Genomic DNA, 27,346 nt, shown 5'->3' with positions numbered 1-27,346 from the left:
CCAGGCTTTGAGCTTTATTGGTTCCTGGGTGAAGTCATTGTAAGACAAGTACCCCCTAACTCCACAATCACCTTTTGGGTGCCATGTGTATGTATTGGGTTCCATTCCTGGAAACTCACTACATGCCATTTTTAAAGTACCTAAGTTGACCTTGAAGATAGAGCCTAGAACAGCTCTGTTGTAACCGTCTGGGGGGAATTACTCTGCCAAGACGAGGTGAGCTGGGGTGTCTCAGAAAAGCAGCAACACAACGAAGATTTCCTCTCTCAGTACATCCAGGCATGCACAGACGGCTTTGACACCATGAGTTCAAAGTCATGGTGCTAGTACCTATTCAAGTACATGGATTCTTATACTAGCGGATACTGGGGTAGGGCAGTCCCCAGTATGACTCTCCATCAAGTGTACTGCATGGCTGATTTCACAGATGTTCAGTAACTGTAGGGAAGGCTCTTTCTTACGTGATCTTAGCCTACTTCTCAGCTTCCCCAACTCCAGTATCCTGCAAACCAGTTCTCTTTAGGAAGCAAACAGTTAAGATTCAGAAAATTTCCTTCTATGCTTCATAGTGCCTGCTTACCAGCATTTGAGAGGAAAGCTGGTACCTTTTGCCAGATCCAGCATCTTCAGTGGGCTTTTCTTGCCACTGTTTTCTATTTTATGATGGCCTAACTATGCACTACACATTTTGTGGGCAGAGCCAGTGTCCTACCATTAGAGGCTGGTACAGAGCCGAAAATCATGGTACCACCATGCATAGAACCACATCATGTAGAAAACTCCCTTGCCTACAGTTTTGGAGTACACTTATTTTTAAGACCAGAGCAGTCCACTTTTAAAAAAGTAAGTAGTTGAGGGGCGCCTGGGTGGCTCAATGGTTTAAAGCCTCTGCCTTCGGCTCGAGTCATGATCCCAGGGTCCTGGGATCGAGCCCCACATTGGGCTCTCTGCTCAGCAGGGAGCCTGCTTCCTTCTCTCTCTCTGCCTGCCTCTCTGCCTACTTGTGATCTCTGTCTGTCAAATAAGTGAATAACATCTTAAAAAAAAAATTAAGTAGTTGATACTTAACAAAATAACCACTCATGGAACGACCACCTGCTTAAATAGAATCTGACCATTGTCTGGCTTCAGTACACATGCCATACTTTGTATCCATGTATCATCAATGGAATCAAAGAGACCTTGTCTGTCTATAGGCACAAGGATGACGGGGGGGGGGGGGGGGGTTGTGGGATGTGACAACAGTAAAGGTGTGCCCGTGTTATATTTGGGCTCAGCTGGTGGCTGTGCCCAGTGGAAGAGGGAACCTAAGAGGCCAGATCTTGGCTAATCCCTCTCAGGTTCTGGTGAAGCACAGAAGGGTGGAAAAGAGAGCAGGAAGGAAGGAAGCAGTGATGTTTCGTAAAATGGAGAGATACAGGAGCCTTGTGATTAGATGAGGGGGCCAGGAAGTTTGTGTGGGGGGGAGTAAAAGTTCCAGTCTCCATCCCCAGAGCCAAGGGCCTAAGGGCAGGAGCACAGGACCAGTTCACAGATGGCAGATGGAATTATTTTCCTCTACAGGTGTGCCTGAAATGGAGGCTCAAACCAGGTCTTTATAAATCCAACTTGTGTTGGTAATTGCTGCAGGTCCGTTTGGGATTTTCTTCTGTTGGCGAGGCCCTGACAGCCTCCCTGCAACTCTGGTCTCTGCAAGCTGGAAAGGGCCCAAAGGCCTGGAAACACACTCCTTAGAGGCCAGGGGAGCTGGTCTTTATAGGACCTGTTTTGTCATAAAATCAGACGTTCAGCAAAAATAATGATGGCTGCAACTTACCAAACTTCTCCCTATTAAGCACTTGACCTCTGATGTAGCTTTTAACCCTCAGGACGTTCCAGCAGGGTTAGTCCTCTGTCTGTGTCTAGATCCTCTATCTGTGTCTTCTGCAGATGAGGACATCTGAAGCTCCACAAGAAGATTCTTCAGCTACTGGGTCAGGGCGCTGCCGAACCTGTCCAGCTTTGAATGACACTTCCAGACGGTGCTGCCTCATCACCATTTCCTACAGTCCCTTTGTTTACCTTGTTTACTTCTGTAATGTGGTCCAGACAGGGCCTGCTTTGAATCTGGAAGAGAGCTTAGAACGTAAAAGCCAAAGATCCAAACCCTGCCGTGCTCCTTTGAAATCAGTATCCCCAAATAAGAATCTGGTTTTGAAATTGTTCTTACCCTGCCTCCCTGTCCTGCCCTAGGATGTCCCCTCCCTCTTTTGCACATTCACTGATCACAGAACAAGTCTCACTTTTACAGATAAGCCCCCATGTTCGGAATGCAAAGCTTTTTCCTTAAAGAAGCCACGTTTCAGTGGCAGAGCTCCAGTTGGATTCACAGAAGCCTCTTTTGTTCATAATATACTGAAAGGATAGGATATATTTGGGGGGTGGTAGTCAGATCCCATATGTAACGACACTGAGTCTTTGGGGCAGTTTAGCTCCAGCTCAGACACTAGATCTCCGTCCGGTTGGTGTTTGGATCTACACGTGGAACTTCACCGGGTCCTTGACGAGTTATACCGGGTTAGCACTTGCCGCTTCCAGAAGCATTTTTTAAAGTTTTGTTATTTTTGACAGTAATAGCATTTTTTGAATTTCTTCTGAAGCGTACCAGCACCGTTTTCTTTGCGCAGATGAAAAAACTAATCTGCCCTTGCCCTTCCTGTCCCATCCTCCCCCAAACAAACGCAACATCTGGCTTAAACATGTTGTTTAATTCTTTCCAGAAAGAGACAGAGGGAAGGTGGGAAGGGAGGTTTGCTCCCGTATACCTTTTTGGTCGTCGAGTTCACTGTCGTTTCTGTTCTGGGTGGGGTGACGTGCCTGAGTAACATAAATACACCACAGATAGGAAGCAGTTGGCCTCTGGCCATGCAGCTGGATTGGCCAGACAGCCTTCACAGTTCTCAGTGCAACACTTTATCCCCCTGCCTGGTATCAAATAGCCAGATGCCTCAGTAAATGCTGGCTTGTTGGGGTTATGGCCAGACAAGGTGGGGCGGGGGTTCTGTTCCCCCAGCCCCCAACACACACACCCCATCACAGAGGAGTCAGCGCTCTTGGGAAGGGACATAGGAGGAATTAGGGCAAGAAAGAGGATGTGGCAGACTGCAAGCAAAGACCAAAATTAGCAGCCCCTGTAGTCTAGAAGCCAAGGGGTGGGGTATTTTTTTAAAAATGCCAATGTCTAAATACCTTTTGGAAGTACGTTTATGGCACCAACATAAGTAATGCAAACTTCCCTTTTTCATGTCTGCTTACTCCCCTCAAAGGAGGGGAGAACAGCAGACAGCTGCAGCACATAAAAAGTAAAAAGCACGTTCTAACAAGAGTTGTGTAGTTTCAGTTACTCACCTTGGCCATTTCCTATGGGGATGAACCCTTCATACACTCACAGAAGATCTGAGAAAGCTGAGTGTTTCATAGTGGAGAGTTACAAATCCCGGGGACCCTTAGATTTTCTGTAATGAATGGGATGTGGTGAGGGTTGGAGGGGTATATTCTCAACTTGTTTGTATGTAACTGATGTAAATAAATGTTACCAAATGTTCCTAAACTCTGTGATCTAAAGGAATATGGGTTTGAATCATGAGATAAGTGGATTAATGATAGAAACCATGTGATTATTACATTTAGTTTTCTTATTAATGAAATCTTTATCCTATGTCAGCTACGCTCTTGTGGCTTATAAGCAAATGATTATTGAATGCTTTATTTTTTCTCAGATTTAGTTAGCTACAAATAACTTTTTTTAAATCTTTCTATAAATTTCATGCATGTAACCCATTCATTCCATAGCCTACCATATATAAAACAGTGCTGTAGGTTCTAGGGATGTCGCAGTGAACAAAAAGGGCAAAGGCCCTGGTTCTGTGGAGTTTACAATCTAGTTGGGCAAAGTAGGCAAACAAATAGGGCAAATGTTGTTTTAGTAGCATGTAGAAAGATAAAGAAGGATGAAAAGATAAGATTTAAGAGGATTGGCAGGTACTACTTTATGTAAAGTGGACAGAGAGTCTTCTCTGATGAATTAACCTTGGGAAGAGACCTGAAGGAAATAAAGAAATGAGCTGTTAAGTGTGGAGGAAGGAGGAGGGGATAGCAAGTGCAAAGGTCCTGAGGTCATAGTGTGCTTGATGTGGAGGACAGGGGCAATGGGACTGACGTAGAATGAGTAAGGAGGAGAATGATAAGTGCTTGGGTTTCATTTTTACTCAGAGTAACATAGGAAGCTCATTGGATGGCTTGTTTGAGTAGAATCATAATCTGACTCCCCTTTTTATTTTCTTAGAAAGTTGGGCGGGTGTGGAAGTAGGAAGTCCAGTTAGGAGGCGGTTGCAGTAGTCTGAGAGGTGATGGCAGCTAGGATCAGGGCAGTGACAACAGAGGTGGTAAAAAGTGGATTCTGGCTATATTTTGAAGGGAGAACCAGTTGGATAAAAGAGGTATTGAGAATTAAGAGTTCATTCTGAAACATGCTAATTGAGATGCCTACCAGAAACCTAAGGAGAGAAATCACATAGGCAGTTGATTTTATGGATCTGAACCTTAGGGAAAGGGTCTGGGTAGACATGTGAATTTGGGCACTCTTAGCACCTAGAAGAATTTTAAGTGGCGTCGTTGACCCCAGCTTGGGTTATGGATGGTTTAGCCATAGTTAAGGGAGGAGAGGCAGAGAGAACTGGTACAGAGTCATAGGCATGCTAGTGGGCACGGGTGCAAGGTCCCTTCTGACTTTCCGATCTTCCCAGGGAAATTAAAGCAAACTCATCCATCACTTGAGAGGGACAGGGTAGGTGGACCCATTAAATAATCCTCTTGGGAACAGATCAGGGAAATGGAGCAGCCTGTGCCCACTTGAGATCAATGACTTTAAAATTAGACCTATGGGGTGCCTGGGTGGCTCAGTGGGTTAAGCCTCTGTCTTCGGCTCAGGTCATGATCCCAGGGTGCTGGGATCAAGCCCCACATCTGGCTCTCTGCTCAGCAGGGAGCTTGCTTCCTCCTCTCTCTCTGCCTGCCTCTCTGCCTACTTGTGATCTCTCTGTCCAATAAATAAATTAAAACCTTTAAAAAAATAAAAATAAAAAATAAAACTAGACCTATGAACAAAGTCCTGCTCAACAGCCTGGGCAGGGCATGAAGTTAAGGAGGTGGTAGAATTCCACCAGGGTTGGGGTTTCACCGGGCGTTAGAGTGGAGAAAAAGAGGGCAGCGTGTTGTGTTTTTGTACAAAAACGTGTTGAGTCGACTATGGAACCTGAGTAGTGAATCAAGTGAGAACATGAAGGGGAGAGGGGAGGGGGGTCAGAGTGATAGATGGTTGGTCCCAGTGGGGTGAAGACTTGGAGGAATGTGGAGGGAGTGAGCTGCAAAGATGGGAAGTGGCAGCTGGAGAGCAAGCTGTGTAAAATTGAGGTTAAGGAGGTGGTACAGATATCAGTAATGACAAGGTCATGGGTATGACCTAGGCCAGGATGCCTAAGGTTGTATGTAAGACAAGGGCATTGGGGAAGAGTTCCAGAAACTGAGAGGCCAAGGAGTTGTACAGATCATTTGTGTGTATAAGCAGATTACCAAGAATCACAGCAGGGATCATTGTAAGAGATGGAGGACAGTGGGCCCATTTGCCACTGTCTTCCAGGAATGAGGGAAGGGCTGCATCCCAGAGGTCTGTAGTAGGTTGAAGAGGAGGGTGGTGGCGGCATGTTCAGACTTGGGAAGCCGGAGAAACCAGAGAGGGCTGCAGGAGAGAGGCAGCGGCCCGGTGTCAATGGGCCCCGGAAGCCCAGCCCCAGAGCACATTTCTATGTGGGCTCAGAAAGTGAAAGGAACTTCTGGGAGGGCCCTGGAGCAGTCAAAATCATTGAGACAGAAAGCAGAAGGGTGATTGCAGGGCCTGGGCCGAGGGGAGAGCGGTGACGGGGTTTAGTGTTTCACGGTATGGAGTTGTGACCTAAGAATATGGAAAAAAAAAAGTCCTGGAGATGGATGGTGGGGAGAGTTGAAGAGCCGTGGCTGCGTACTTCATGGCAAAGAATTGTACAGTTAAAATGGTATGTGTTACTACGTATTTTACTGTTTTCAAAATGAAAGGAATGATCTGAAGAAGGGATGTGGAAATAAGAGGGGAGGGAGCGGGTGGGGGTGGGTAGTAGATACTGAGCCACAGGGAGTCGTGGGAAATCCTGAGTGTGGTGAGCAGGGGTGGAGGGCAGAAGGGCGGTGTCTAAATGATCTCTGGTGGACTGGAGATGGCAGTGGCCAGGCTCTGGCTGGCGTTGGGGGTAGGGGGGTGGTGTCTTCCCTGAGTCCCAAGGAAAGGGGGAGGGTCTGTGTTACTCTACATCTTTGTTTCTATAGAATCTGGCACAGTGCCTGGCATGTAGAAGATGTGAATATATGTTTGAATGAGTAAAAAATGAATTCTGTCCAAAGAAAGAAAACAGCAAATGAGAATTTAAATGGCCTTGCTGAAAAACCCAAATACGTTTCCCCAAAAGCGATGAAGAATGAAAAGAACTAGAGTTGGTCTCTGGAGAAGAAAGAGGATTTTTGGCAAATGTGCAAGAGAACTTATTGCAAAATTGAAGTTTACACTAGAAAACATAAAATCATAAACAGAAGGCTGCACATGTGTAAAGGGTATTAGAACTGAAATCTTTTCCCACCTAGACACACGATTGCATGGTGAATTTGCAATTTGGAAAGGAATTATCCTGTTCTTGTACTAAGTCAGAAGATGATTAGCTTTATAAAATGTTAAGCCTAAGTCATTCATTGTAAACTAAGTTTTTAAGGGTTGAAACTATAATATCCTCTTAAGTTCATAGGTTTGTCTTTCTTACTTGGTGATAATAAATTGCGGCAATTAGCTCATTCATTTTGTTGTTAAAACTTATATCCAGAAACTAGAGTGTTAATGCTTATATACATCTCCAGAGACTCACAAATATTTTTAAATTACTGGGTGTCTTTTTAAAAATATACTTTCACAGTATATTTAGTTTAAGCGTTTTTTGTCAAAACACCCCCCTCCCCCAGATTTGAGAAAGACCACATTTTAAGGCTGCTACCAGGCATTGATTTTTCTTTTGACGAGTCCAGAACAGTGCCGGCTGATGTTCATCTTGTATTGGGAAACGTGTCCTGCAGCTACCAGACCATTGTCATGCCCCGTTCTTCTTGTTGTTGTCGTTTTAGTGACAGCTATATTGTGCGTGTCAAGGCTGTGGTTATGACCAGAGATGACTCCAGCGGGGGATGGTTCCCACAGGAAGGAGGCGGGATCAGTCGCGTGGGGGTCTGTAAGGTCATGCACCCCGAAGGCAATGGACGAAGCGGCTTTCTCATCCATGGTGAACGCCAGAAGGACAAACTGGTAATAGCAGACACGCAACACATGGTTAAATCCGCGACAACTGATTTCTTTATTGTTTCATCGCAAGCCCTCTTCACATAGGTTTGGTGGTGGTGGTGGTTTTTCCCTCCCCTTATTTCTCTGACTTCAAACTGTTGTGAAAGCTTCAGAAGTTAGACCTCTGGAGCTGATGCCACATGCAGAACATCACCCTGGCTTTCCAACAAAGGCACTTCTACCACACACAGACACCGCAGGTGCTTCGAAGTTGTGTGTTTGGCTGTCTTGTTGGCGTCTTTGCTTAACTGAGCTGTCTTTCTGTCCCTGTAACAAGATCTTCAAAACAAAAGTGTTTTCTTTGTTATGAATCACACAATAGTGAGCTGTGAGGTCGGGCTTATTTTTTTAATAATGTAGGGTTTGTTCATGAAGTATCCCATCAAGGTTTGGATGGTTAAAAAGTCAAATGCAAAGGCAGAATGTCACCAGACATATGGTTATTTTTAACTACTCTTCATCTAAAAGGTAGTGTAGCTTTCCTTTCAGACACTAATGAAAAGAAAACCTGTTTGGAAAAAGTAGTGGTATCACTCATCTATAATAATTGTGCATGCTTATTAAATATGTATTTTGGAGATTGGAGCATTTGTAGTTCATAACATACAGTTCCATGAAGGACCTTGGATGTCCAGTTCTGAGTTAGGAAGGAATCTATGATACGGAGGAAAATTGAATGTTCCAACCTGTTTTTAATTAGTGGCCTTGAACCTGGAAGAACATTGCTCCTATCTGCCCTATTTGATCATGGAGTGTATACTCAAAAGCCATCTGTTGCTTCAGAATGTGCAGGATCATATGGGGTCTCAACAGAGAACATACAGAGACACCACAGGGAATGTCAGTGTTACATTTGAGATCCTAACAGCGAGTGTTTCTGTTGAGTTTTATGAGTTAAATGTACAAATTTAATCTTCTTTTGCAACCACTTCTTACTGTTTAAAAAAAGTTACCAAACAGATAAGACAGAACAATTTATAAATGTTATATATAGATTAACAGAAATGCTATTTTCACACTTGATTCATTTCGAAAAATGCAGTGAATGAAAGTTTAAAGGGAGAACATTGCTCATTTTAAGAAGGGTGCCCATTCAGGAAATTCCCTACATATTAGTCCAATAATTAAAACATTCTTATTTACAAGATAATCACAATACAGGCAGTGTAACCACACTACCAGTAAAAAGTAAAATAACTACCATTCATCTGATGTCTGCCATGCACTAAATAGAGTGCTAACCCTTACGGTAGCCTGTGTAATTATAACTGAAAAAAAATGAAGATTCAGAAAGACTCCTTGTTCTCAGTGACCCTTCTTGAGGGCCTGGAACTAGTATTTGATACCCTGTCACTCTGACCCTAAAACTGAGCCAAAGTCACATGTGTGCAACTGCCCTTAGTCCTTTGGTGTAGTTTTTTCCCACAGGTGTGTAGTTTTTATTTTCCATAGCGCCAAGGGTGTGTATTTTTATTTTTCCATAGCGCCCAATCGGAGCTGGTCAACAATGTTGCATCTCATTTGCTTTGCCTTAACATTCTCATAAGAAATTTTCCCAATTGCTGGTATCAGGTTGATGTAACATTATTTACTTGATCTCTTTAGGGTTATTTATAAATATTAAGGTACTTTCCCACCCTCCCCCACCACCTCATATGACTACTTACATTTTTCACACTTACTATTTTCTTGTAAGAATTTAGGGGATCAAATTTTTATGACTTTGGATTCTTACACAAAGAACTGCTACCAGTATGTATGAGAATCTCCTTCAACACATGGGGGGGTCATATATTTAAGTCTCTACCAATTTGACAGAGTAACAATGGTATCATGTTATCGAGTACTTAATGGTATCATTGTTTTTCTGTTTGTTAAGCAGCTATAACTGAATTATCTGTCAGTGTCCTTTGCTTATTCATTTGTTGGGGGCCTTATTTTTCTCCTTGCTATATGTGCCCTCTTATATAAGAAAGATATTAATCTTCATCTGCCTTATTTACTGTAAATACCCTTAAAATTTGTTGCTTACCTTTTTATTTTAGTGTTATTTTTCTAGCAAAAATTTTGATAGAATTTTTTTCACTTGTTCACTTTTTATTTTTATCATTACTTTTGTGTTAGCAGATTATCTTGCCTGAGCAGTTAAATCTTTTTAGATCTCTTTTTTTCTTGGTATTTTCATGGTCTGTCGTAGACTATGTCAACCTAACATTGCCTTTAGATTCTCTCATCCAGCCCCTTCATTTTAGAAATACATTTATAAACTTGTATCTTACCATGGACTTGTACATAATAATTGTAAACTTTTACCATTTTGGTCAGGGCCCTTTATGTAAAGAACCTCAGCTAAATTCCTGTAACATTCTGAAGGAGGAAGATACTTGTATCTCCACTTCGCAGTGGGGAAACTCCTTGCTCCAAGACGTGATCCATTTCCTCCATCTAGGCACGTGGTCAGTAGCAGAGCCAGCATTGGAAACCATTTCACTGTGAGGCCAAAACCTGGTCCCCCCACTCTAACTCTGCCAGGTAATAGGGCAGTCCTGGTTGTGGACGAGCTAATGGTTATTTGTTGCTATTGCACAAGGATTGTGTGCCTCATCCTCTCTTAACCAGCCCCCATACCCCATCATGTTTCTCAGTCACCCCGTTTCTCTTCCTGTCCCCTCTATGTTCTGTGACTCTACACTTCTAGACTTTTATATGCCCTTGAACTGAAATCACACACCCATATACCCATTTGTGCTTCTCCATCTCTCTACCCCTCACACTCTGGGAAATTCTAGACTCTTCTTCTCGGTGGTACTTAACCCCAATCCCCTCTGCCTTGTCCCACAATACACATACACACACCGTTTGGGGATGCTGTGACTGCTCCTTGGGCCTCCAAGCTTTCATAACACAGCACTCCTGCCCCACTGGAGGGTATGGACCCTCGTAGGGAGCCTGCAGGTGGGGTAGGTTGTTGAAGGACCCCCTCTCGCAAGTGGTGGAATGGTGAGGAGAGGGTGGAGGTCATTTTTGGATGGATGGTATCAGAGTTCCTAGTATTCCAATTAGGACAAGAAATGCTTTTTCTGATAGAAAACTAGTGTTATCACTAGTTTCTCCAGTGTAGTACAGTTCCAGAATTTAGCACATTGGTTCTTGTTATTATTTGAATTGTATGTTGAAGCCTATGAATAGAGTTACCATTGTTTCCATGGGAAAAATCTGTTCCAGACATTCAATCAGAAATTGTTATTTAGATTTTTTTTTTTAAGTTGGGGACGATGAAGTTTTCCTGAGAAATTATATGTAAATGTAAAATGTCTGAGTTGAATCATTTTAGATAAACTAGAGACGTTTACTCCTTAAATCCCATGAGAAACCACCCTACGAAGATGAACCCCATCCTGTAAAAGGTTGGTCATCCTTGCGTTGTACATGAGCAGGTCTGTGAGGTCTGTGAGCGTATGTGCCCGCTTGTGGGAGTTCCAACAGCTAACGCTCTTTGAACGGCAATTTGGCAGGGCATTCATTTTAAGTGTACATACTTCTTAACTTGTCGGTTTCATATTTAAACCCCAGCCTGTAGTGATAGACTTGCACACAAAGATTTAAAGAAAGCAGTGGTTCTTAAACATTTTTGGTCTCAGGATTCCTTTACACTCAAAAAATGTATTGAGGATTGGAAAAGGCTTTTCGTTTTGTGAGTTATAGCTACTTATTTTTACCATATTGGAAATTAAAACTGAAATTTTAAAAATTATTTATGACAAGTCACCATATGATATTTTCCCGAACAAAAATAATTGGAGAAAATAGAACCATTGCTTTATATTTTTGCAAATCTCTTTAATATCTGGCTTAATAGAAAAATAACTGGATTCTAATATCTCCTCCTGCTTTCAAGCTGTTGCAGTTTGGTGTTTTGGTTGAAGTATATGGGGAGAATCCAGCTTCACACAGAGAAGTAGTTCAAAAGGGGAGAAAAATATTAATAGACTTTTCAGGTAATTGTAGATGTACCCCACCAAAACTCAGCTTATAGTAGTTTCTGAAATGTGCGATCCAAATCCACATGAATGAACTTTTCATACCCTGTTAACGTTAAATCTGCTGGCTTATCTTTCACCTTGAGTGGACCTTTTACTCATTCCTAATTTTTTTTAACATCATGTCATTTGAAAAAGAATGGTTTACTGAGTTCAGCAGATCTTAGAAACATTGATACATTTAATCCTGCAGTGTCAAAAAAAGTCACATTTCATAACCTCACCACTAATATCATTAGAAAAGTTAAGTATTGGGAAGCTATCCAAAATTCTGATTTCACTGGAAAGTTCAGATTTTATTATTGGCAGCAAATACCTCCAGTTGTTTTCTTTGAAGTGACAGGCTTGCTGTGTTCATTTTCAAGAAAGTATTTGCCAAATTCTGGGTCCGAATAACCATAGTCCATCTGCTGGTGGTTTTTTCAAGTGAGCCTGGTGATCTGTGGAAAAGGCAGTCCATTCAAGTCACAACTGAAACAGTTGAACGAGTACTTTTCCTTGAGACAGTCGTCATTCTTCCATATGCAGCAGAAGTGGACAGGCTGTGAGAAGTGCCCCTCCCTCTCCATCTGTGCATTTGACATTTGACATGCACTATGAAATCTCTTCATATACTTAAGCCAGAGCAACGTAGGACAGTAGATTGAAGGCAAAAGCAGATAGGAAAGTCCCGTTATATGCACATTCCACTGCAGCACATGGGATTAAAGCTCTGTGTTTAAGGGGCAAGACTTAATACTTGTTAACTGCTTCATCAAGGACAGTCTGACATAAAACTGGCCTCTTCCATGTGGCCTATGTGGCAGTGACGAAACCAGTGATTTGTGTAGACGTTGGTGCCGCTGCACTGCCTCTGTATGTGAACGGCACACAGCACCAAGGTTTTCCTGGCTGTGCCTTCTGCACCCTCATCAGAAATGGCAACACAAGGAAAAGGCAAAAACTGCCTATGTGATCATAGTTTGTTTTGTTTTGTTTTTTTAAGATTTTATTTGTTCATTTGAGAGAGAGCAAGAGTGAATGAGAGAAAACGAGTGAGAGAGGAGAGGCAGAGGGAGGAGACTGACTCCCCACGGAACAGGGAGGGAGCCAGACCCAGGGCTCAATCCCAGGATCCCGAGATCATGACCTGAGCCAAAGGCAGCCGCCTAACCGACAGGCACCCCTATGTGAAAATTGTTTTGCCACCCTGGATCCCCTGAAGCGAGGAGGGAGTAAGTGGGAGGGCTCCCAAGAGCTCGCAAAACAAAATTTGAGTACAAGTATAAAGATGTTCATTGCAGCACTGTCTCTAAAAGCGACTGATCAGAAATCACCTGAACGCCCCTCAGTGCCGAAAATGGCTGAGTAATTCTAACGTATCCGTACTGAGCCATGAAATGAAACTCCTTCCTTTCCTGTATCTGTCTCTAAGATGTGTTCTCAAGGAAAATAAAGGCAAGTTGCAGAGCCAGTTATAGATGTGGCCACATTTAAAAACACTCACACAGAAGCTTAGGTGTGTGTATAAGGAAGCCGCAGGAAGGGACCTGGCTCTGTGTCCCCCATCCTGACAGCAGCTGACTCTAGAAGTGGAGAAGCATTGAGAGTGGGGAAGGACAGGTGAACCAGAATGAATCCTTCATGTATTTGTGTAGATTTACTTAAATCTTTGAAAATATGCATTTCTGGTATGGATTCTTTTAAAGCTTCCAATGAGAACATTTAATGACCTTTTTTTCTCCCCATGCATTTCATTTAAAAAGATAATCTGTTTAAAGCCTTTCTCAAGGTTTAAGTTAAGCCAGACTTCACTAGAGGGTTTATACCTGTGAAGATGAAAACACCTGAACTTTCTCATTGTTGTCATTAAACCTAGATACGTAGTGATGTTATTTTGTTTAACAGGACATAAAGAGATGGTACTGAGCCCTTTTCCCTCACTTATTTTAGGTAGCTGAGCTTTTCTAAGAATTTTATAACTTCTCTAAGAAAACTTGCCACTGTGAGAATCTTAAATGTGGAAAACATCAACCAAAGACTAATTTTTTTCCATCCTAAAAACATGGAGAGGGACACCTGATGGTTCAGTCCGTAGTACACGAGACTCTTGATCTCGGGGTCATGAGTTCAAGCCCCTACGTTGGAGCAAAGTTGACTTTCAAAAAATAAGGAGAAACTGGAAGTCTTTGTTTTTATAAATAGTTTATTCTGAGGCTTTGAATTGAGACTATTAAATTCTAAAATAGATAACATTTGTTAGTTAAAGCCTTGGTTATTTGGATTTCCCCAATTTGGAATGGGGCTGGGCTGACATTTAATCATTGCACTATTCTTAGAGAAAAGTGGCCATAATAAGCAATTTAATCATAAATAGAACTGTGCGAGGGGACCGTTGTCTTCTTTCAATACAACGGGATAAAGTGAACTGCTGTGGACTCCATTTGATATACCAATGTGACTAGTGCACTCCGTTTATTAAGTCAGAGACCAATTATTAGGCAGCACTTAATTTCTGTTTGCTTAGATGCATTCTTGAAACTTCTATGCATTTAAAGTTCTCTGATTTGAACTTACACTGATTTAGGCAGGGCTTTACTCTTGCCCTTCGCTTAATCTAAAATTAATAAGATCTTATTTTGTTAAATGTGGAGCTTTGCCAGAACAAGGTGGAAGCTATTAAAACTTAGCAGAATGATCTTGGTATAGCTAATGAAGCCATAGGAATGAATATGGTCGCTATTTTGGAGATTTTTATGAATAAAGCATGACGTCTACATTCACATGAGGGCAGTGCTGCTTTGATGGTATAATCTTAGGTCCTGGTATCTTTGTCACCAACAGCACTGTGCTGGCCATACTGTTATTTTGTAATGTATCTTGGTCTTCTGCAGCCTGGTTAGGGGCACAGGGCTAACGCACATGACACTGTTAGAAAATACTGTGAAATCAAGTACCAAATTGTGAAGGTCACAGTAAGAACGGGAGTGAAAGTAGAATGTGATGGTGGGAATATCCTGGGAAAATAGTATGACCTTGTTAAGTTTCTCATTCAGTGTTTTCCAAGCACGTTGGTGTCTGTGTTATTTCCATTTTAAAGATGAAAAGACCAAGGGTCTGAAACAATCAGCTCCAAGTCACAGCTTAGTAAAAGGCACTTCTGGGACAAGATCACTAAAAACTTGGAGATTGTTTGCATAATCCAGATAAAAGTTTAATAGACTAGGGTGGGAGCAACTGATATGAGGTGGATCTAGAAGATGTTGAAGCAAACATGGACCTGGTGGTCGATAATATAGGATAGAGGGAAAGCACCAGAGACAGAGACAGCCACAGAGATTTTGAGCTGGGAGCATGAACAGAGAAGGGTTGGCATTGCTAGATGTGGAAAATTGGCAGAAATTTCAGAACAGGTTAGTTAATTTTTTCAACATGTTGCATGTGTGGTCTCTGGGAAATAGCCATCATGACAGAGGAGGGAAGGTTGAGAGCCATTAGAACAAAGGCCCTGACATAGTAGCAGTAAAGCTGAAACAGAGCAAAGCCCCAAGACCTGGGCCATCAGCATAGAAACCGCCTTCACCCTACCCCCACTGCCCCCTCCCCATCAGGGGTGGGAGGAATTAAAATGACTGAGAACCAGGATGGTTAAGAAGTACAGTGAGGGGGCGCCTGGGTGGTTCAGTGGGTTAAAGCCTCTGCCTCCGGCTCAGGTCATGATCCCGGGGTCCTGGGATCGAGCCCCACACCAGGTTCTCTGCTCAGTGGGGAGACTGCTTCACCTCCCCCCACCCCCTCCTTGCCTCTCCCGTAACTTGAAATCTCTGTCAAATAAATAAATAAATAAATCTTAAAAAAAAAAAAGAAGAAGTATAGTGAGGATCACCAAAGGCCAGCCAGGCAGGGTCAACAAAGAGCAATGGTCCATGAGGCAAGCAAAGGCTTCCTTTAAGATGGGGAGACTCATAGATACAAGAAGGCAGGGACGGAGGGTTTTCATTAGTTGCCATTAATGATGGATGTTTCCTGGTTGGGATTTTGGTAACCAGACACCATCCCGACTCCATAAGTAACCAGCCTCTGTGTTTCAATCCTTCAGGTGGTATTGGAATGCTATGTAAGAAAGGACTTGGTCTACACCAAAGCCAACCCAACCTTTCATCATTGGAAGGTCGACAATAGGAAGTTTGGACTTACTTTCCAAAGCCCAGCTGATGCTCGAGCCTTTGACAGGGGAGTGAGGAAAGCAATCGAGGACCTTATAGAAGGTATCACGTCTTGTCACTGTGCTCTTAGGGGGACAGTGGGAATGTTCCGAGGCCTTTTTTATTCCAGTTGTCTGCCATCCTGTATTTGTGGTTTACCAAGTGACAATGCAGGGGAAAAGGAGATAGGTTTCAGAGTACGGGGTGATCCCAGTTGGTTTTTAGACTCTGCTCCGAAAAGGTAAGTTCTGGACTTCCATGTCAGTGACTTTTTGACAGAGTTCACCTTTCCCTGACTGTTGAAATGGCTTTGGTGTGATCCGTGTTGACTTAGAAATGGAGAGTGACTCTAATAGGCCCTGAAGGTGCCAGGCCTTCCCACTGCCTTCCTGTAACGAGAGCTCAGGGTGTTTGCACGGAAAGGGAAGGGGATCTCCTGGAGCCCTGGTTGGGGTTAGGCCTTAAGTCTGTGGGTGAGTGGGTAGGAGACATTGGGTTGCATTTGACCATGACCTGGAAGGCTCTTGCGCATTCCATTCTCATAGGCTTTTCTAGGGTCCACACATGCAAACGCACAAGTTCTCCACACATTAAGTTATCCATTTGAAGAATTAAAGGTGCCACAGCCCGGGCCCTGTTAGAAAAGAAAGAATCAAGCAAGGCATGTGTTAACCAAATTCAGAATTTGGGGAGATTGATTAATAAGAATGGGTTGCTGCATTTAAGAACTAAAGTGTTCTGAAGTCCTTTTCTTCTTTGTGGGTTTGGGGGAGAGCAGAAAGCAAATCTTACTAAGAAAACTTGGTCAACGTCAGTAGTAAGACAATTCAAGCTAGAACCTGGGTCTGTTCACTACAACCATGTGCTGTCCAAAAAGATATTAAACACCTGTGTTCACATTATGGGTCTGACCTAAGGTGGCAGATGCTTAAAATGTTATCATACATAGCTTTTAAATAATTACAAAGAAAATAGCTCCGATATTATTGATAGAATTGTGTGCCATATGTCCAGATAGTCACTGAAGCTGAACAAATGTGACTTAGAATTTTTTTCTCTGTATATTATCTACCTAGCTGTTTTCTGTCAAATTTTCATCAAACATCAGTTGATTAGAAATATTGAACTAGCTGAGGAAACTCCTGAAAGATCGGTAGTAATTGAGCAGAGGACATTTTTTTTCTCCTCCAATCCCTCATAGAAATTTAAACAGTTCTCATTCCTTTCAGTGCAGTTCTCTTAATTTCAGTTTTATGGAATAGCAAAATATTTTCTAAATGCACATTTTTAAAGATCTAACCAAGAAAAGGAGATGGAGAAGAAATTTCCCTGTTGGTATACCTAGATCACTTACGCAGATTTAAATATGTTTTTCCTTTTGACCATTAACAGTATCTGTTAAGATGGGCCACCCAGTATCGGGTACTGTTAGGGGAAAAGGAAGAAGTTACATGGATATGCATACCAGAAGGAAGAAAGAGATGAACACGTAAATAAATCGAACCCTACAGGCCCAAATCATTCCATGATGGAATAAACTGGGTTTTCAGGCATGAGCCCAAATTTTAGCCTGCAGAAATGGAAACTTCACTGGTGGCCCAACATTGCAAGAGAAAACCTCTTTGCATGGGTGTCAGCTTAGAAGGCAGCTCCCCCAATCTGGTTTTTTTGAGTCTAGTGTCTGCATTTCAGAACAAGAGGTGACCATGCAAGCCATTTCGTCAAACCCTCTTTTTGGCAGATGAAAAGATGGGGAAAGTAAGTCCAGTTTTCATGGAGATTGTGGTGGATTCCTGCTGGGGTGCCACTGGCAGAGGCTGCCCGAGGTGCGCGTGCTGGCGAGCTATGGGCAGCACCCCCCCGCCATCCCCTCTGAGGTGCCGCTCTGGGTGCTGCTTCTCTAGTTGCCTGGGCAGAAGTTTGAAGGATTGAGAACAACAGTAGACAGATTTAATTTAAGGAATAACATCCTAGCTAGAGTCAGTTGAAGAGGAATAAATTAAAAACATTTAATTCCCAGGTTATGTATTTCTGTTGATGACTCACATTCAAAAGAAATGGAATGTGGTTTTGTTAAAATATATTGTTTAAATGATTGACTTTGACTTATCATCTTTGGAAATGCGTCTTACTACCTTTCTTTTTTTCTTTTTTTTTTTTTTAATCTTTTTAGGCTCAACCACATCATCTTCCACCATCCATAATGAAGCAGAGCTTGGCGATGATGACGTCTTCACAGTAAGCTCCCTTTGCCCTTTGCTTTCCAGATTAGTTAGTGAATAATCGAGGGAGGCTCTGTCTAAGGGTGTAGGAGACACTTCGCAGTCTGGTATTTGCTGTCGCCATTGGGATTCCATGAGGAAGAGCTGTCCCCAATCTGTCCAAGGTTCTCATGCAGGCTTCCCTCAGATCCAGGGTCAACGACCAGTTCTCTGGTTTGCCTGAGACTTCCTAGTTTTAACAGTAAGAGTCCCCCCTGGTCTGCAAGACACCTGGTCACCCTACTCAGAGTCTTGTGTTAACCCCTCCTTGGCACCCTGGGGAAAGTCAGAATAGCCTTTCTGAGTAGGAATTAAACATCTGATAAGAAAGGTCTGAAGGCTGAGTGGAGCTGAGGCCCACATATGCAAAGACAGGAAAGGGCTTGGATAGTCTGACACAGCTTGAGTTAATGGGATATAACTGGAGACCTAATGATTTCTCAGCTTGCTTCTGCACTGAAGTCCTGTGCTTCTAGACATTAATTAACAAATAGTCCATTGCAGGCCTGCGGTATGCTTAGTGCAGATGGCTTAGTGCAGCGAGAAAGCTGTAGGGCAGCATTTTCAAACTCTTTGTCTTGACCCACAGTAAGAAATACATTTACATTGTAACATACAATACAAACGCACATCTGTAGACACCTGAAACCAGATCATACTTCATGTTCTGCATTCTGTTTCTTTTTTTCTCTTCCATTTCATTTCCTTCCACTTTTTATTACAAGACTTCTAAAGCACCATAGGAAAATCAGAAGAAGAGCACAGTGAAAACCTAGATTCAGCCGTTGAGACATTCTTCCCCATTTGCTTTATCTGTACACATGTGTATGCACGCACACTTGTGGTTTCAGTTTTGGTTCTGGCCAATCCAGTGAAAAGTAAGTCACCTCAGGGCTTTAATTCTATTAATACTTCAGCATGCATCTTCTAGAAATAAGGCATCCTCTTACAAAGCATATCATTACTATACCTAGAAAAACTAATAGGAATGTTGTAATAATCATCTGATAGTTCCTTCCTAGTTCCTGACTTACCCCAAGAGTATCTTTCATTAGATCTTTTTATTTCATATTTTTAAATATTGGCTGCAGCCCTTTAAACATGTTTCCCAGCGCGCTCATCATGAGAATACAGAGGCGTGTAAAGCATGCCTCAACCCCTCATGGAGATAACAGGATGGTTTGGATTGACCCGTGGAAGGGCCCTGACTGTGGAAAGTATTCTTGTCCAGGGTACTTTACAGGCAGGGACCTGGGGGGTCAGAGAACACCTCTAGGAGGGGAGGCTGACCTGTTTCTCAGTGGCCTCTGAACCCTACTCAGGAAGGGGCTTCAAAGCTGGGCAGCATGCGGGAAGGCAGAAGCAGGGATGTGTGTGGTGAATTGCTTGAGGGCTATGGACCCCAGCCTGAGGGGACCCGAGCATGCATAGCTGGGGGTGTCAGGAAATGAATTCAGTTGTCTTTCCATTGAGCGCCTGGTGTGTGCTGGGACTCTGAACCGGCTTCCTATAGTGCTCCGAGCAGACCCTCTCAACAGTTGGCATGTTACTTACATCTGTTCCTTTGTCACGTTTTTTTCAAGAGACAAACAACAGCAGGCAGGTTAAAAGGTGGCTTCCTGTGCTCCAGAGCGAAACTGTCAATTCGCAGCTGCTTCCCAGCTACCTGCCAGAAGTGATTTATAGAATCGCGAGAGGGCAAGAGGGAAAGGGGTGATGGAAGCCAGCATCCCTCCGAGTTTCATCCCCTAATCCACAGGGGCTCGACTTGCTACGCTAGGGTGGTGCCGGATGCCCAGGAGGAGGTGTGGAAACAGCAGGGCTGTTTCCAGACACTCAGCAGAGAAGTAGCTCCAGGGAACTGCATTCCAGGCAGGCCCTGGTGTCTGTCTGCCTTCATTCCATTTGTTTACAAACAAGGGCCTATTAATAACAGCAGCTCCCTTCCCGGGCAGGCCTGGTCTTCAGTCCTTTGACTGTTAGGAACTCATCATCGGGAAGGCTGGGGAGGGTTGGGAAGGCTGGGGAGGGTCATCAGGGGCTTCCTACCTGGGTAAGTGAAACACCCAAAAGCCGAAGCCCAGGACAGGAGCGCCCTGTTGACTCCTTATAGAGTCTACAGCTTCCCAAAGCTTGTTGTATTCTAAAACTTTCACTGATAGGACAGACATTTAGAATTTGGAACTCATTTATTACAGATAGAGTATACATGGCAAGAAGACCTTCTAAACAACTTACGGATGGCTCAGAACCATGAGGGCTTTCTGGGAGAAGAGCGTGTGTATGGGTCTAACCTGAGGAACCAGAAGGTTATCTCTGCTGCTAGAGCCAGGGGTTTCCCTCTGCTGCAGGGGATTCCTTGGCATAGAAAGAGCACAGGCTCTGTGGACAGAAAGAGCACAGTATACTGTGGACAGTATACTGATGTGTGTTGTGTTGGGAAATAAAGTTGGGGAAGAAAGACCCGACTCCCCCTGGAGCCATTGGGCACTCACCAAGCGTGGGCTGTCCCTGCTCACACTTCCCCCGCTCTCCTGCTTATCCCTCAAACCAGCTTGTCCTCCTGGACAAGGATTGTGAAACCGTGCTGTAATTCCTCAGAGGAAAATTAACGTCCTGCTTGGCATGTGCATGAGTGCACACATATGTGCATACATACACGCATGCATACCCTGCCCGTGCATCTGTGGCCACTCGCCAGCGCCCTTACCCTCTCGGGGTCCCCCTGCCTCTCCGTTCCCTTCCACTGCCACCAGCATAGACTCCCGATGAGTGACTGCTCTGTTTTTCTGAGTTTGGGCTGTTGATTCATTCATGTATCCTTTTTCTCCCTCCCATCGCTTACAGCTGTTTTGTCTCCTTTAAAATTCCAAAGTACTCTGTGGATGATTTCTGGCTTGCCATTTGAAAGCTTGCCCTTTTCTGTTTTTAAATTTTTTATTTGCCGAACGAATGAACCTTCATCTAATTAAAAACAGGACATCTCACTGGTACAGTCTCAGCAACCCTGTATAAAGCTTTGCTCTAAAAGGTGCTCAATAAAATGGGTGGTCTGAACCCCAGATACAGGGGCTGACAGTCATAGGTTTGCATATTTTATTCATTTGCCATATTGTTATGGAGGGAGCGATGCAAGGTTGGGTGATTTTGAGGGATGCTTCATTGTTTTTCTAGCTGTGTTTTCTGCTGAGTCTACAAATGGGAGCTGAGCTCCTAGCATTGTTGCTCACTGGAAGCTTTTGACTGCTCCTGTGGCTTCTTGCCCTCCCCCTTGCAACACAGTCTCATGCTGGCCCCCTCTGCTCATGGGGACCTCAGGTACAGTGACTGGTGCAGGTGAACACAAATCCCTACATGGCATGGCCGTGCCCTGCATTAAATATGCAGGTGTGAGACCTGAGACATTTGATAAAATTTGGAAGGTGAGTAATGCAAAAAATACAAAGCAACAACAACAAAAAAGGTTAGCATTCTATTTAACAGGATTTTTTCGTTTCTGGGAGACTTTCATTTTTGGGGAGACTTAAAAAGGACAGAATGGAAAGACCCTCGAGTCTGTTCTTTCTGTTGTACTTTTGTCTTGCAGAGAAGACACGTGCTTTGGCATATCCTGGAGGGGAGGCCCATTGTCAGCCTGAGATAGGAACAGTTTAGCTCCATGAATAAGCTGATCTGGTTTGCTCCCCAACTTTAGACTCACTTTCTCTGAGCTCCCTACAGTTGAAGACTCTGAGGCCAAAGGGTTCAGAGCCTACAAGAGGAGAAGTAGGAAAAATGGACCATAGAGAACTAGAAGGGCTCTGGGTTTTATGGCCATTTAATGAAGAATTTTCCCTAGTCCATAAGGTTGGGTCCATTAAAACCCAGTGGTTTATTTACTGCTGCCAAAGCCTATGATCACTTTTTAATTCTTATTAGAATCTTCATAGATAGACAAGGTTAATTTTAATGTGGTCTTGGGAGAATGCAGCTGTACGTATACATACTTCCAGAGCAGGCTGATCTAGAATCTGCGGTCAGGTGTTGCTGCTGCTTCAGCTGTCATTGTGCTGAGTGGCTGGATTCTGGCTCTAAAGCTTGGGGATTAGGGGAAATATTTGCATTATAGACAGATACTTGGGGGTGTATGAAATAGCTTAAGTCTTCTTCCATAATAAGTCCTGACATAATATCTAAATCTGCAAATCGGGGAACGGTCATATATAACCACATGGCATTGGAAACAATGGAGAGAGGCACCAGAAGAAGCTAACCACAAGAACTGGAAGAGTATTTTCTGTCTGGTGCCCGAGCATCGATGGGGAGGGGCAAAACTGCTGCTGGAGACAGGAAATGATACATGTGTGCTGATTTTTTTAAAAGAAAGAGTGCCGGGTTTTTCTCGGAGCAGGGCCAGGGGCTCAAGGGAGAAGGCGGAATGGAGAGACACCCTAGTCCCGGTGATCCTGGTCCCCCCACATTGGGGGTTTAAAAACGTAAAGAGACACAATACACGTTGAGGTCTGCGGCTGGAGGTGTGCGTCTTTTTTCTCTGCCTGGTGCTAGGAAGCAGTGTGTCCACCATGCAGGTAATTAGCTGGAAATGTTTGGCTTGCGGGGAGGCGAGGTTAGCTATAGACATGCCAGCTCCTTAGAATTACAGGTCTTAGAATTGGAAGGGATTTTGAGTTCCTATCACATGAGCCAGCCTGCTTCCTCTGCCAAATGAAATAGGATTCACCTCATTTTATAGCCGCAGTTGTGGAAGCGGCTGAGAGTCGACTGGGTGACTTACTGAGGATCCCAGGGCCAGTTCATAGTGGAGGAGCTGTGAACACCCTCCTCCAGCCCCTCCAGGCCACCACGGCTATTTTTCTCTTCCTCTGTTGCATAATTATATTTATGATATTTCAGCTGTTCTATTTTTTCAACAACAATCAAATAGAGGCATTATATTTTGGGGTTCTCTGGGACCCAAATTGGACAAGGGAGCAAAAAGAGGATAAATATATGAGCCATGGCCTGCGTGGCCCATTCATGGGACAGACTGGGAGCCTCCTGAGTGTTGCCGCCCAGAGGTCTCCAGAATAGCAAGTCAAAGCTTAACCAGAGGAAAGCCTCCCCTATATAAGGTCTTGATTTTTTCCCCCTGCCTTCTAGGTTTTTACTCCCACCACCTAGGTATTGTTTCTGGATTTGGGCAGTCCTCCTCAGCAGCCCTTAGTGCCTAAAGGCATCCATCCTGTGTAATGAGATCACTCCTCCCCTGTGCACCCAGAATGGGATTAACGTGTATACCCTCAGCTTGGGCTTGGCCGAATGGAGAGGAGCAATCGCGTCATTTTGCGTGGGTCTGAATTCTCGCCTAGAAACCAGCAGAAGAAGGCTGGTATTTGGATTTCGTTTGGCATTTCATCAGACTTAAGGAAGGTAGCCCTCCTTCGCGGAGGAAAAATGTCCTGTCTTTTAGAACACCATCCGCTTCCAGCCATGGTTTGCCTAGACTAGAAAACTTGGTCCTTCCTCGTGCCCTACGCTTGAACCCTTGACATCCTGTTTACTACAAGCTGCATTTTATTACTTTCTGGCTATTCAGAGCAGTTGTCCCTAATGACCTCCCAGGCACCGCCCAGCCACCCCAGGTGTTTTGTAAACCGTGGCTACAGCAAGTATTTGAAACCAAAGTACTGAGAAGCAATTTGTTTTGTCCTAGATGGGCTTTTGAGGATTTGCAAGTTGTGCTTGTTTTCATTCCTGAGTTAAGGAGGAAAATGATGAATTCATTGCATTTTGTAGTTACCAAGGCTTCATGGGGTGGGGGGAGTACAGGACGCCACGTTTCCCTTTTCTTGAAGTTTTTTTTCCACCTACTCCATCCCAGCAGATGTTAAGACTGAAGGCAAATCTAATTCTGTATTGAGTGGGGTTCATTTACTGATCTTCTAAGACGTGGTGGGTGACCTCCGAGTGTGTGGAGTTTGGAAGCTAGGGAGAAGAGGCCTGCATTCCAGACTTAACTTCTGCTAGTAGTAAACTCTGATCGCAGAATCTCGTGAAGGCAAATGTATTTCCTCCGAGCCTCTGTTTGCCACCCCTGGGGAGGGGAAGGAGAGGTGCCGTGGTGTGGGGCTGCCCCTGGCACGGGCCCTGGGTTTTCACGTATGTGACCGCACGCAGGCCTCACAGCCACCCGCCCTGTGAGCCACATAGTGAGGCTTCTCTGTCTGCAGAGAAAATCAGCGAGGCTCCCTACCCTGCCCACCCAGAATGCAAACTTCCCATCTGCCTGCTGCCTTTCAGAGAGTTTTAAGAAAAGGAAATGTTTATTCCGTAAGTTTCTACCTATTAGATAAGCCAGATTCCCTTCATTGCAAAGTAGGTTCCTAACCAATAGCCTCTCCCAGGAGTGCCTGAGCTCCAGACTACTTCACTAAGGCCTGAGGTTCCCGGCATCTCCGCTGGGAAGCCCCTGTCTCTCTTAGGTGATAAGTGACCCAAATGTTTTCTGTTGTCTCTTCCTTTGCAGTCAAGGGATTGGGCAGAGTGAGATGGAGAGAGGCTTTGGAAAAGAGAACATAGGTTCAGAATGTTAGCTACTTCTATAGAGCTTAGCCAGTGAAGCTGATGAGTATTGTGGCTGATTAAGAAAAGCACATATGTGGTGGAGGGGCATCTGTGTGCTATGTGGTGGACCCCAGGAAGTGGCATCCCAAACTGCTGCTGGCCAAGGCCCAGCCCTATACGGGGTGGCTGGAAGGTCTCAGAAGATGGGTGGGAGTCACTTGGTCTTCCAAATGAGATGAAGTATCAAGCTCACACTGCGTAGTTAGGGGAGGATCTTTTTATTCCAGACAAACTACCTACAGTGGCTAAATTAAAGCAATTAATACACCCTAAGCTCAAACAAAAGCTTTGAAATGCTCTAGGTTTCAGGAAGCCCAAAGGCATTTTGCTGGCCCTCCCACTTGTGTCTGTTTTCATTTACATGCGTCTCCTCTCATCTTTTTAAGCTGTGGCTGGCAGGACACTAGTCTTTCCATTTTCTTCCTTCCCATAGAGCACATATTCAGGGATACCTGAAACCCCGCCTCCCTGCTCCCAGCCCCTTGCCCCTTCCCAGGAAGCCAAGCTGGGGGTATATCAGAGTCCTCTCCTTTTGTAATAAAATTTCACCTAACTTGAGAATTTAGAAACCTAAGACTTTTTTTTTTTCAATGAGTGGGAATTTGGTTTTTGTTGTTTTCCTCACAATGAAAGAATGCCCACTTTATCCTCTGGGTCCCAGAGAGCAGAATGTCCTAGAGTCTAGGGACAAAGTCGGCTCTTTCCCTGTTTCTGCAGCTGCCTCGTAGACCCACACTGCCTGCTGGCTGGGGCCATGTAAGAGCCCGTGTGTGTACATACTTTTTAAAAAAAAAAAAAAGGAGAAAAGCCCTTGCAATGGAAAGAAGGTCAAATATTGCGTTGGTTGCATCAGCTGTTGAGATCTATTTTGGTGGCGGATTGCAGTAAAAATAATACAAATTGTGGTCATAACTACTAGGTAGCCTCCTTTAAAAATGTAAAGTAGCAGCATCTGCAGACAAGGCAGGAATTCTACTTAATCAATCTGAAGGAATCCTGTAGCGGCCCCCTTCCCTCCCCCCGCCCCCTGCAATCAGGGAGGCAACAGTCTTGGTCAAACCCCTTGGACGGCTAATGTTCTTAAGAGGAGAGGGGAGGGTTACACATGCCCCCGCGCCCAGCTCCCTCAGACCTTGGAGATCACTCAGTGCTTCTCCCTTGTTTTACACACAAGGAAACTGCGGCCTTGGGAAGTTAAACAGCTTGTGCAAGACACCTGGCCTAACCTGGCATCACTTCTCTTTATATGGTGCAGTGGTGTTGAATGGCGCTATGTGATTTCTGGGTGAGACAGCCTGGCTCCTTAAGCATTTCTTACCTTTATTTTTCTAGGCCTCGCTTAAAACACGTTGGCCTCTTAACCTCCTGGCGTTGTCCCTCCTTGCACTTGGCTCCTTACAGTGTGTGTTTCCTTCTGTCAGCTCGTGTGTGTCTTGGGACACAGGGATGATGAAGTGACTGTCCTTGTTTGCCTTCCTTTTTTTTCTTTTTTTAAGATTTTATTTATGTATTTGACAGAGCGGGGTGGGGGGTGCGGCAGAGGAAGAGGGAGAAGCAGGCTCCCCGAAGAGGGGCTTGATCCCAGGACCCTGAGATCATGACCTGAGCTTAATGACTGAGCCACCCAGGCGCCTTTGTCTGCCTTCCTGAAGGTGGGGTTCATCCCATTTGTTTCTCTCCCCAAGACAGAGAAGGAAATTGCCAGTTGCCAGCCTCCTCTCGGTCGCTGATAAGGAGTAGAATGCTCCAGGTGCCTCTTTAGTAGTCCCAAGTGTCCTTGAAAGAACAGCCCGGGGTACATCTGTCCTCTCTGTCCTCTCCCATAAGCAGCGTTTACTGCTGCTGCTGCCTCTGCCTTTGCCATCCTTTTGGAAGAACAGAGAACCAACAGGAAAACTCAAGGGGAGCTGAAGGGATGCACAGAGCCTTGAAAACACTTGTTTCACTTTGAAATGCAGAGTCTGACCCACCCTGAATGCCCCAAAAAGCCGTTGGTCAACAGCCAGGATTCCATCCCAGGATGGGTCATTGAAGCAGACTGCCTCCTCAGCTGCTCTGGCTTCTTGGTGCTTTCCCTCCTCCCTTCCTTGAGCTTCCCTTGATCAAAGAGGTCAGCCTTCCAAATGAAGAAGGCTCTTTCCAGACCCAGGGCATGCGAACAGATGCGTACGCTTCAGGAACTTCCAGATAAACCCAAGAAAAGGGAAGAATGGCTGAGGTTCCAAGACTGAGAAATGCTGTCTTATAAAATATGCCCGTGCAGAAGGGAGCCAGCCACAGGATTAAAGTGAGACTTGGCTCTTCTCTCCTTTCCCCGTTCATTCTGGTTTCCACACAAACCAGGCAGCCTCAGTGAAGTATCTTTTGTACTTTGGATTGTGATTATTGTCAGATAGCGTGACATTAAAGTCACTTAGAAGAAAAGTTCTGTATCAAGTTTTGAAGCTCTGATATGTTTCTCTCCTTCGTTGTTAAATTCTAGGGAATTACAAGAAATATCTGAACTCTCAAAATAAGTACAGTTTATGTCTGCAGAGTCTGGCCCTTGGAAGCTTGCTCTTTCTGAAGAATTTTATTAGATGTTCACTGGTTACCTCGCACCTCCTTTTCTCTTCATCTGAGGCTTGGTCTGGGTTTCCCACCCATCTGGGATGGAAACCACGTGGCCTTGCCCCTGCCACATCACCCCCTGCATGTCTGAGCCCACATCCCACCAAGCACTTGGCCCAAACCCGGGGAAGGAATGAGTGCCGTAATCCAAGTGCATTCTATCAGGCCACTCGTGTCTCTATTTTCTTAATTCTCAGG

At 44.3% G+C, this 27,346-nt stretch overlaps 1 protein-coding gene across 4 annotated transcripts in view; it reads left to right on the top strand.

Annotated features, from left to right (window-relative positions):
* Positions 1 to 27,346, top strand: part of SPRED2 (sprouty related EVH1 domain containing 2) — a 113,417-nt gene that overhangs the window by 75,883 nt on the left and 10,188 nt on the right. For 3 of the 4 annotated variants that reach the window (XM_004742080.3, XM_013051105.2, XM_045077916.1), the window contains 3 exons: positions 7,237 to 7,414; positions 15,569 to 15,737; positions 17,848 to 17,912. In XM_004742080.3, coding sequence (XP_004742137.1) covers positions 7,237 to 7,414; positions 15,569 to 15,737; positions 17,848 to 17,912 — 412 coding nt within the window. Of the gene's footprint in view, positions 1 to 5,343; positions 6,090 to 7,236; positions 7,415 to 15,568; positions 15,738 to 17,847; positions 17,913 to 27,346 lie in introns of those variants that run through there. The other variant, XM_004742079.3, reaches the window with a different exon arrangement.

Source organism: Mustela putorius, unplaced genomic scaffold (genome assembly GCF_011764305.1).
Source record: "Mustela putorius furo isolate JIRA1106 unplaced genomic scaffold, ASM1176430v1.1 tig00000224_pilon_pilon_pilon, whole genome shotgun sequence".
In the NCBI taxonomy this organism is placed as follows: Eukaryota; Metazoa; Chordata; class Mammalia; order Carnivora; family Mustelidae; genus Mustela; species Mustela putorius.
The sequence above is the reverse complement of the archived record's forward strand: the minus strand, read 5'-3'. Positions and strand labels throughout refer to the sequence as shown.